This window comes from Polistes canadensis, unplaced genomic scaffold (assembly GCF_001313835.1).
Source record: "Polistes canadensis isolate GaletaPanama2010 unplaced genomic scaffold, ASM131383v1 scaffold_70, whole genome shotgun sequence".
NCBI classification, from domain to species: Eukaryota; Metazoa; Arthropoda; class Insecta; order Hymenoptera; family Vespidae; genus Polistes; species Polistes canadensis.
Genome location: NW_014569617.1, coordinates 48,512 through 60,008, shown reverse-complemented (window position 1 = coordinate 60,008; position 11,497 = coordinate 48,512). Strand labels below are relative to the sequence as shown.

General features: G+C 30.7%; 1 protein-coding gene across 2 annotated transcripts; it reads left to right on the top strand.

Annotated features, from left to right (window-relative positions):
- The first annotated feature begins 3,440 nt into the window (after positions 1-3,440).
- Positions 3,441-11,485, top strand: LOC106786289 (nose resistant to fluoxetine protein 6). Of its 2 annotated transcripts, XM_014747499.1 has the most exons (10): positions 3,441-3,790; positions 8,521-8,813; positions 8,905-9,080; positions 9,142-9,299; positions 9,456-9,581; positions 9,642-10,201; positions 10,279-10,584; positions 10,658-10,832; positions 10,891-11,033; positions 11,116-11,485. In XM_014747499.1, exons 1-10 carry the CDS (start codon positions 3,493-3,495, stop codon positions 11,242-11,244), a joined length of 2,364 nt encoding a protein of 787 aa, XP_014602985.1. In that variant the 5' UTR covers positions 3,441-3,492; the 3' UTR covers positions 11,245-11,485. The 2 variants fall into 2 exon arrangements, with proteins under 2 accessions (XP_014602985.1, XP_014602984.1); XM_014747498.1 differs by having other exon boundaries at positions 9,489-9,581; positions 10,279-11,485.
- The last annotated feature ends 12 nt before the right edge of the window (positions 11,486-11,497 follow it).

Here is an 11,497-nt window from a genome sequence, read left to right as displayed (position 1 = left end):
ATTTCCGACTTCGTCTGAAGGCTCTTTGCATTCATAGTAATGCCGAGGAATTACTAGCAATGACGGATTTCCGGCTTTGACGGTAACATATATATATATATATATATATATATATATTAACGAATAAAACTTGAATACTCTTTACATACACGTGAAATAGCGTGCAATGTAGAAATAATAAACGTTACGTTTTACAGACGTAACAATCTAATGTCTACTTGTATTATGAATCAAACGTAATTGTGTTACGTAAATGATATCACAAACGAAATGTACTTTCTTCTTCGATAAAAGGAGTGTTCTCCGTCGATATTTGATTATAATTTCAATTATTTTCTACGAATAATTCAAGGATAAAAGGAAACTTACAATTATAAATTTTCTAATTGATTTCTAAAAACAAAGCGTGGATTTGCGCGAGCGAAAACATTAAGATAATTTTCTAAAATACTAAGATAAATTTTGGAAATGAATTCAATTATTGAAATGTTCATTATTTGAACATATAAATGTATCGTTTTAAACACAGATATTAGGGGAATTAAATAGCTCTACAATGTGAGTTAAATATTTTCCCGAGATATATTCAAGTGGAATAAGAAAAAAGTCATTGAATGAAAGATAAGTTAGAATTAAAAATTTATTAAAATACACTTTCTTTAAAATTTTAAAAAAGCAAATAGACAAAAGTTATTGTTTCGAGAGTGGCTCGTTAACTGAGATAATATTATTTTAATCACACGATGCAGAAAATGCAGATTTATTTACGTTTTCCACAATGAAATTTAATTACTTCCATTAAAGTCACGTACCATGCACGTTAATTGTTAACTATCACAAATATATGAATGTGAAATATATGAAATTGTGGGTAAAGCGTAATTAGCTTCATTAAAAGTTGTCAACTTTTAACAAAGTGTTAAGTTGATAGTTCACACATTTCATTTGATTACGTGATATTATCTAATTTATAATTGTGCTTTTTGAAAAAATATAGGCGGCTAAAAAATTGTAAACGCGCAATTGGTTAAGTAAATGAGAACCTCGAACGCACTGAAAGATTTCCTGTAGAAAGCGAGAAAGTGGTTTATCCAGAGGTTTGCAATAAGATCAACTTAACTTGGACGAGTTGTATTCTAACGTATGAGCTAACTTTTAACTCTGACGTAATTCTATATATGTATTGTTGAATATATGGATCGTGCTACAAAACTAATATTTCTATATATATTGGGATTATATTAACAAACAATATCAACCCTGAATAATCAATGAATCAAGCGGAAAATGAGGAATTTTCTAGAACAACTTTTACATAGTCATCGTTAATTTATTCCGCGTTCATTTTAAAATATGATTACTATACTCGAAAGGGTAGACTTTCAACGATGCATATGTTCGTATAAAAAACCGATCACATAATATAATTACAAAATTATAAAATATTTAACATTTTTTGTTTTGACTTCAGTCCAAGGAAAACTGCTTTGCGACCATCAGATTTTTATCGACTCTTATTATGTTTCTTCTTTTGTATAGTTCTATTAAACGTGTGGTTTCATTTACAATTCCAACAACTCTAGCGGTCTGAGCAATAAAACATGAATGAAAAGAATTAATTAATGGCTTTTGCGTGTTTATACAAAAATGATCTTACGACTTTTGAATATAAATGATAATTTTTGTCTGATACTTGTTTTCCTTCTTTTCTTTTATTTTTTGATTTATTTAATTTTTATTTAGTTGTTCAAGAAGAATTTGAATTTGATTGCACGCGTATGAATCAGCTTAAATATTGTAGGGGTGATAATAATAATAATAATAAAAAAAAGAAAATAATATGTTTCGGGTTGAGTGAATATCACGTAGGTACGACGTAGGTACGACCTAGGTACGACCTAGGTAGTAATAAATGCTACTTATATATCATTGAACGAAAGAGAAAGAGAAGATGTTAGTTTAATACTATGAAATTTCATAGCGAAACTTTTAGTTTTCGTCGTTTAGCTATCTAGAAAACTTTATATGAAACTCTTCCCACGATTTCGCAAGTGTTACTCAGCAAAATAAAATAAAATAAAAATAAAAAACTTCGATCTCTTTTCCTTTTTTCAAAGAAAAAACAAATTGTTATATAAACTATTTGATGTATCAACTAAATCATCTCTCCGTTTAAATCTAATCACGAGAGAGTAGAAAGATCGTAAACGTGACGTATATCTTGTCATCCAGGATATATATTAACTTTCAGAATTTTCGTCATTCTTCCGCTTGAAGAAGCAATTTTTTGCTATCCCAAAAAATATAAAAAAAGCAGAAAATCATGGTTGCGAAAGGAGACAAATCGAAAGATGGTTAAGTAACGATTCCATAGATGATCTTGGTTGTTATACATGATCGTGACTTGCTAGACTATGACAGAAATAAAAACATTATCATTCGGATGAAAGAAAGTATGTAAGTAGGAAATAAGTTAATCTAACCCTATAGTCGTAAAATACTTTGATCGTTGATGCGACATGTCAAACATGTTTAAACTTTGGAGTCGATTTGACATTGTGTCAGGTTGATTGACAAATCATTTTGAATGAATTCAATATGAAACATACTAGTACTCTAGTAATACAATTTTCTAATCTTCATTATGTAGATGTAAGAGTTCAAATATGCGTGTTATTTATTTAGATAAGAAAATATTAAAGACAATTGTTTATTTAAATGCGATTGATGCAAATTTCAATAATTGTTGGTATATAAAAAATACTTGAAAAGAAAAGGAAGAAGCGTGAACGAATTATACGAGTCATATAATTGAAAAATGTTGGATGAATTTTAGAAAGCCTAGTCGTATCGACAATCAACAATTTCTTGGTGTCTCTTGGTAGTTTATTACGAGGAAGCTCCTCCCTACCACCACCTCCCTCATTATATCGTGGCGCTTTGACTCGAACGAAAAGCATTTCTCTACAAGCGAGCAGTCGGACGATACAGTTGATCCATGGTCATCGAACAAATAGGAACCAGTCTTGGTCCCCCAGTCTTGGTCCCAGATTTGGTCTGACATAGTTATCGCAAAGAACAGTTACGTGGTCTCGCTACTATCTCCGGTAGTTCCGCTGGAATTATGATTCCAAAAAAGAATATCAAGCAGGAAGTTATATTTCCAAAAGATCATAAAATGTTACCGCTGAAGTTCACTTGACTGGAAATTGAATCAATCATTTTGGAGGGAAAGTCTTTCGTTGTTTTGTTATCCTCGTGGAATACAGTTTGAACAATCCTTCCATTCTTTTTTTCATTTTTTCCTTGTTGCTGTTGTTGTTATCCTTAACATAAACTATAATTAATATTAACTCGCAGTTTGCATAAACAATTATGCCGATTAGCATAATTTAGTGTGTGATCTCTTAAATAAATAATCTCTCTATCGTTTCCTTCTCTCTAATCGTTTGATAAATATTTATCGTTAAATATATAAAGTGTGAGAGAAAAATGAAGAATCTTTTAAGACTCTTTATCGTTATTTGCGCGTTTCTCGCAATATCTGCTGAGAAATCGGTAGATTATGCAGACACTCTGATTCTGAAGCATCGGACCAGAAGTTTACCAGAGATCATGGAAAGTCCTCAGAAAAATTGGACGACTTTGACCGAAGCTTTGGACATTTACAGTGCTCGTAATCTCGCGAGAAACTGGGTGGAAGGAAAATATCCGATTGGTGAACAATGTGGCAAAGATATCAGTAGGTACATCGAGGGTTTGAAGAACCAAGAATTGTGGGCACTTAAGGGTAAGTTGTACATATACTTAGGAAAAAAATTAATTTTATTCATTCTTCTCTACTTTGTCTTCTTGTTTGATTTTTTTCTCAATTATAGGCAAGTTGATCAGTTCGTATAACTACAAAGAAAATGATTATTTTGACAACTAATTTTGCTTATTTCTAATAATTTCGTAGTTTTACCTATATCATTTTATCTCTTTTCTTTCTTCTACAGAATTTTGATAATGAATGCATAAGAGGTGCACGCTTGTATGTAGATTTGATGCTTTCCTCCTTTTAACGAACCCGCAGATTTCTTTCTCATAGGTATGCGTGTGTGTTACGAAACTTTCTGGCACTCGCTGTTACTCTCTCACCTACCTGAAAGAGTACAAATTTAGTATACCAATAGAAAGTTTACGAGATATTCATATTAACGAAGAAGTCATTATTAACCCGCGCGTAGACAACAATCATGTGTGCGCGAATAATGTTTAGATAATGAGCGCTTCCTGTTGTTATTCATTTTATTGCAATTACATTTAATATTATGAATTAATTGCACAAATATATATATATGCTACGCTCGACGAAATGTTTATTCATCGTTTCGATTATTTGCAATTTCGAGAAGTGGCTAAAATTTGTCCGCGCTATAAAACTGGTTTCTTTCTTTCGTAGTCCTGCATTTAATAATAATAACAATATTTCAAATTCTTTTCTGTTCTCTCGTCGCGATTCTCCATTTATAATAGCGAATCTTGTTGCAGATAGTTACTACTTATTATTAAATTCAGAAAAAAAAAAAAACACCTTTATTCGTTAATCTTGGCATCTCATATTTCTGAATCATTATTTAACATAATTCTGTGAAAAATCAGTGTTAATATACAATAAGAAATAAAGATGAAAATAAGCAAATTGTATAAATTCATGCATGAATACATGAAAAATTCTATCGGCCATTTGATCGCAAGATGTATCTTGTATCCTTCAGAGGCACTTTCTACGTAGGTGTTTCTTACCTAACATGATGTTTGCACACGCATAAATGATTATTTTCTACCTGAAAAAACTACTCCAAATGAATTAGAATCATTTGTCTTTCTAATGAATAATAAACATTTATTTCTATTGCACTTTTATTTAAGATGGCATTTAAGATGGTTGCAGACGTGTAAACAAATCTGCGCCACGCATATCTTAGATCTTCTTAACTTTCCTTTCATTAAATTAGTGAAATAAGAATAAAAATTGTTTTATATAGATAAAATAGGGACATTTGTTCATCAAGGTATACACGTGATGCAACACTTATGTTGGGCTACCCAAATGATTTCAATTGAAAAAGTAAAAGCCTTTTTCTCTTTAACGGTCAGTCAGTCCCTCCTGGTTTACCTACTTTCATCTGTAGGGTTTCACTTTTAGCGATACAAAGAAACGCTCGTATAACCACGAACGGCTTTATGAGAAATGGCCTTACCAGTTTGACCAGCGACGAGAGTCACTTTCGACGTTTTACTTTCCTCGGTCAATGCTACTCTTTTTCTCATCTTCTTTTTTATTTCCCCTATATATATCCCGTAATATTATTTATAATTAATTAATTAACGAAGAAAGATTGATTCCTGCGCGTGCACGCGTATACAGTTCAAAATGAGTAACACATTTTTGTGTTACTAAAAACAAGAAGGGCATTGTTTCAAAAACAAAAAAAAAAAAATTTTTATCATAAAAATATTTCATGCTTTTTATGGTAAACAAAGAAGAATCGAATATTCTTTTGTTATCACTATTTCACTTTTAACTTGAATTAATTGTCTTTTACCTTTCGGAGGAATATTTGAACGAACCGCTCAGACATCCGGTTTCTTTAACAAGGAACAGATAGACGTGTTCCTCTTAACTTTCCCTCTTTATAAGCATGTATTTGGGATTATCGTCGAATGAAACTACAATTCGTTAGCTCGAAGAAAGGTGAAAGGTACTCGGTATCCAATACCGCCGCATCGTTTTACCCCATCAGGAAATCGTTTGACATTTAGATTATTTTTGTGCCTTTCTTTGATGTGTTTCTTTCTTTCTACTTTCAAATGTAATATAGGCTAACATGATATGACAATATCACTTTTTTTCCTTTCTACTGATTTCTAGATCATTATTTTATTCTATCTGAAATGGATTGAATTTTAAATGAAGTATTATATTTACGTATTATGAAATACGCATCGGGTAGTCGTGGTCTTATTAGAAAATTATGATTATTATAATTATGGCAGAAATCCTGGCGACTTTATCAAATAACACAAATGAAAAAAGAGCATTAATTAACGTCGTAACTGTTTTACCAAAGATATCATTTCATTCGGATAATCTTCGTTAATACTGATACTCTCTTATACTATATTATCTCGATTCAATTTGCATTGGTAATATCCACATTGCATCACTGTATACCGCAAATAAGTGTTCGACATAATATTCATTCTAGAGCGGAGAATGTTGTAGGTATACTCTGTGAAATTCAAATAGATTTGAGAGAATAAAGATTTGATATCTGATATTAGAGGAAAAAAAAAGAAAAAAAAAATTTCTTCTTGTTATAGTAGAATGGGATATTTTGTAATGAACGATATGGTAATGAATGAAATTTATCTCAATTAATATAATCAATCAAGTTTGGCAGTATTTTCAATGATACAAAATATACGTTGATATATATTTTATTACAAGTACATACTATTTATTCAAAATATTAATACTAACCAAATAAATGTTAGTCATAATAAAACCATTAATAATAATACTATTCATTTATTAGTCGCAGATTTCACGAAATGAATAATACCCAATTAGATGTAATTATTGGCTAGCGTGAAAGTAGACCCATCTTATTTTTATCGTTATGACTCTCTTTAAATATTTACTGCCATTAAAATAAGCCATTCTACATTATTTCGTATAGACTTTTGAAAGAAACTTTCTTTTCATTTTTTATATTATAGAATCGTAGAAAAGAAATTGGAAAGTACGTTTTATGTTGCTCGTTTTGAAATATCCTACCTTATTATCATTCTTATTATATATATNATTATTTCGTATATTTCATTTGTTAATCAAAAGAGTTTCAATTTGATTAATTTCAATTTGAAGATAATCTATTATATATATATATATATATATATCTATGCATACCACTGAAATATTATTGATGTAACTTCTAACGCGTGTTGCTTCATTCAGTGTCGACCGTTAAAGTATACAATGATTGACCGATATTTTCACTAACATCCAATTCTAGAACTACTTTCCATTCTTCGTACGTAGACAGGAACGTTCAATGAATTATACTTTTATATTTTACCTTGAAAATGTTGACCCTGAAAAAAATAGAAGAATAAACAATAAACGATTGTGCATATCTTCGAATATGTTTTTACGAACTTTTTACTCTTATCGATAGAAATTTGGTAGAATGAATATCTTTTAAATTGAATGCCTAGCAAAAAGTATACATTACTTTCGCAATACTTTTCAAAGAAGAAAGTCTTTCACATTCGAAATGACTTTCCCTATTTTGATTATACAATCAAAATCATAGCTTGACCAAAATCAATCAATCGTATTTCTCGATCGTTAATCAATTCGTTTTAATTTCACTTACGTGATCGCGATATGGAAATTTATTTATCCTATTAATAAAATCCAAAAGTCTTGAATGAAAAGATAATAATCCTATCCCTTGTTGAAAATCAGTTAATATTATATTTCACTCTTTAATTGTTAATTAAAACATAACTTATTAAACAATTCATAATGTAATTTAGAATGATATAAAACACATGCTCAAAAGATATCTTCCCTGGTCCCTCTTCGCTTATTTATAAATATATGCAATTCGTTCATCCTGGTAATTGAAAGATCTCTCGAGTATTTGATTTATTTGCCTCGCGTTGAACCAGAGGAAAGAAATCGAGGAGTTACGTGTGTCTAAATTGAACTTGACTTTGAAGAAGAAGAAGAAGAAGAAATAAGACACGTCGATTTCTTGACGAATTTCTATTAATTCCATTCACGTTTTAGACTTTAGAGGTCTCACGATGTTCGTTGTCTAACGCATTTTACCAAAACGTATTTGTATCGAAAATACTAGTACAAATATTACTACTTTCTTTGTGTACTACCTGTAAAAAGAAATGTGAAAAATATTTCACAAATGTTATAATACGTTGAAAATATTATTCACTTGAAAAGAAAGTTAAAAGGAAATTTTCGTTAATATGATATAACTACGATGAGTTTTAGTTTCTCCCGTAATTTTAACAACGATGATGTTGCTTTTTAAAACCGCAAAATTCGCATTCAACCATAATACGATCTTGAAGTTCTACGAGAGAGTTGAAACGTGTTGCGAACAAACCCCAGAAAAGTTTGAGGTATGCGGTTAGATAACGTCGTATTCACTTCCCGAATAGAAAGTTTTACTTGATTAGAAACGTGCGTAGAGTTAGGCTCTTCTAATCGTTCTTCCAATAATCAATCCTTCATAATTCAATCATGCTTATATATTATTATGAAAAATAATCTAACAGGGATATCTCTGATAATTATCTGCTTTGATCAGTTAAAAAGTGATCCGATCTATATATATTGCACAAATGACAGTATCTCTATTTTCATCTTTCTTATATATGACAAATAAATGATTTTTCAAAGTTAATCTTTTGAAACCTTTTTTTTTTTTTGTTGGATTATAGTTGACGATGCTTCGGGTAGATACACCAATGGTTTCTTCTGGGGTAATTCATATTTCACTGGGTCAGCAACAGAATGTGGATACATCGGTCAAAATTACGTACGAAGTAATGAAAAATCTACATCCATGTCTATCATAGATGAAGTACAGGAATTTAACACAGAACCCCATAAAAAAGGAAACCCCGGTTTGAGTGGCTCTAATCTTTTAACGCAAACTTTAATAGATCAACCACCTTATCCTTTAGGTTTTTATATGATGAGAATTTCTTTAAATATGACCTTGTTACCTACGGTAATTAATATAATCTCAATGTTATATGATTATATTAAATATCTATAATAATTATTAACATATTTTGCTTTGTGTTCTTGAATAATTTCAGACAAGATTGATGCACATTGGAGTTTGTTTGCCATTTTCTTGCACATCGGCTGACGTATCAATAATAGCAAAACTTGCTGCTAGTGATATTACTGGTAAAAATGTAGTCATTGAAAAAGTTCGAGATCAACGCAATTTGTACGACATGTACTCCGATCCTGTCTATTGGATTCTTTTGTAAGTTTCTGTTTTGATGTTTTGTTTAATGATCCCTCATTATTATCTTTTATCATTTCAGTGGAGTCACGTCTGCGGTGATGATTCTTATGATAGCTGGTTCTGGATATGATTGGTATTTGACTCGAATGGTCGCTCGAAAAAAGAATATGATTTACGATTTGGAAAAACATGGAAAGCTTGATCAACTCAGTAATGGAAATCCAAAAACGTTAAACGGTAAGAACAAATTTTTGTCTAGTTCGTTTAACTTGTCTTCACTGTTTAATAACTTTCGAATTTGACAAGACTGAACGTATACATACGGTGACTAACATTAACAACTGCAGACAAATGATAGTCAAAGTGACACAATGTCATTATTACATTTCGTAGATTTTCAAGGTATGGTCTATCTTCCTGTTCCAGTCGCAGATACGGTTCCCAATGGATCTGCGCCGGTCAATAACAATAACGATCACGAGAATACCTTGCAGCCATCCGATGAAGTATATAAACTTAGTAAGTTCAGGCAATATACTTTTAAGAATAAACTCATATTAATAATACTTATGATTACAGGTGTTCTTGAAGAGTTGCTCTTGTCTTTCTCTGTTCCTTCCAATTTAAAAGTTATCTGTGATGGTAATGTTGGAGGAGATACAATCAGTACCATTCATGGTCTAAGAGCAATATCAATGGCTTGGGTGATACTTGGGCACACTTGTATAATAGTTTTCAAATACTCTGATAACATGGAATATCGAAAAGTTGTTGAGAAAAAGTTTCTTTTTCAAACAATTACTAATGGAGCTTTCAGCGTGGATACCTTTTTCTTTATGGGCGGTTTACTTGTTAGTTTTCTATACTTTAGGACCAATGCTAAAGGAGATTTGAATAAACTTACTCAGGGCACAAAAGGTTTTGTTTCTGGGTCATTGAAATTCATTGGGTTGCTTGTCTATAGATTCTGTAGGCTTACAGCACCGTATATGTTTATTCTGGGTGTTGTTGAGATTTCTATGAAATGGTTCCATTACAATTCTGTCTTTGAACCTCCTACGGCTGATCATTACAATTGCCCTAATTACTGGTGGAGAAATTTACTTTATATTAATACTTTCTTTCCTGTAGACCAAATGGTAAATATTATACCTTCATTATTTTTATCTAACTTTAAACATTGTTAACATTAACATTCCTGCATATATTTTTTCAGTGTATGCCTTGGAGTTGGTACGTTGCGGACGATACACAGTTCTATATCGTTGGTGGAGTAATATTAGTATTAGCTGTAAATCACTTTAAAATTGCAGCAACTGCTGTTATCACTTTATTAGTGAGCTCCTGGTTAACAACAGGGTACATTGCACTTGCTAATAATCATATGCCAAGTTCGGATGATCCACTGGCTTTGTTTGACAAAATTTATGATAAACCATGGACTAGATTAGGACCATATCTAATTGGGATGTCAGTAGGATATTTTCTCTTCAAGACTGATTGTAAAGTGAAAATGTCGAAGGTAAGACTAAATAACTATAAGAATAAATAACTTGGCGTCATTTTTGAAACATTTCATTTCATCATTTTCACAGGCCACAGTTGTTATAGGGTGGTTACTTTCTTTCGGCTGTCTTTTAAGTTTACTTTATGGTTTATATGAAACTGAACTTAGTCCTGTGACTTCCGCTGCCTATTCTTCATTAAGCCACAGTGCTTGGGCACTTGGTTTAGCATGGATTATTGTTGCATGTAGTACAGGTTACGGAGGTAAATGTCATCATAAAAATAGAAAAATGTCAAAATAATAATGTGCTAATATTTTTAGGATATATAAACAAAATTTTGTCAGCACCTATTTTATATCCATTCAGTAGAGTGACCTATTGTGCTTATCTTATTCATCCAATAATAATTAGACTGACTACTATGAATTTAGATTCACCTTTTCATTTGGGAAAAGATACAATGGTAAATACTTTTAACGTATAAGTTATAATCAATTATCTATAACATTATATTATATATTAACACCATAAATTTTCTATTTCAGATGATAACTTTCTTAGGACAATTGATCTTATCTTATTTCCTATCATTCATTGTATCAGTGAGTTTTGAAGCTCCCGTAGTAAGCATGTTAAAAATTCTCGCACCAAAAAAAAGAAAACGCATACAATGAGAAGACTTATAAACTTATTTAATCAATGTGCAGTCTTTATACACATATTTATACAACATTATTTACAGTCTTTTTTCTTTTCTTTTCTTTCCTTCTCTTTTATAATAAGATCTTTAAACTTTGTAAAAAACAATCTATTGGTAGATATACAACGATAAAAGTAATGTACACATTTCAAATAAATGTGTTTTCTTAAATTTTGTATGTATTGTCAATTATAAAATAAATTATTTCTTTTTTTATTTTCTTTTTT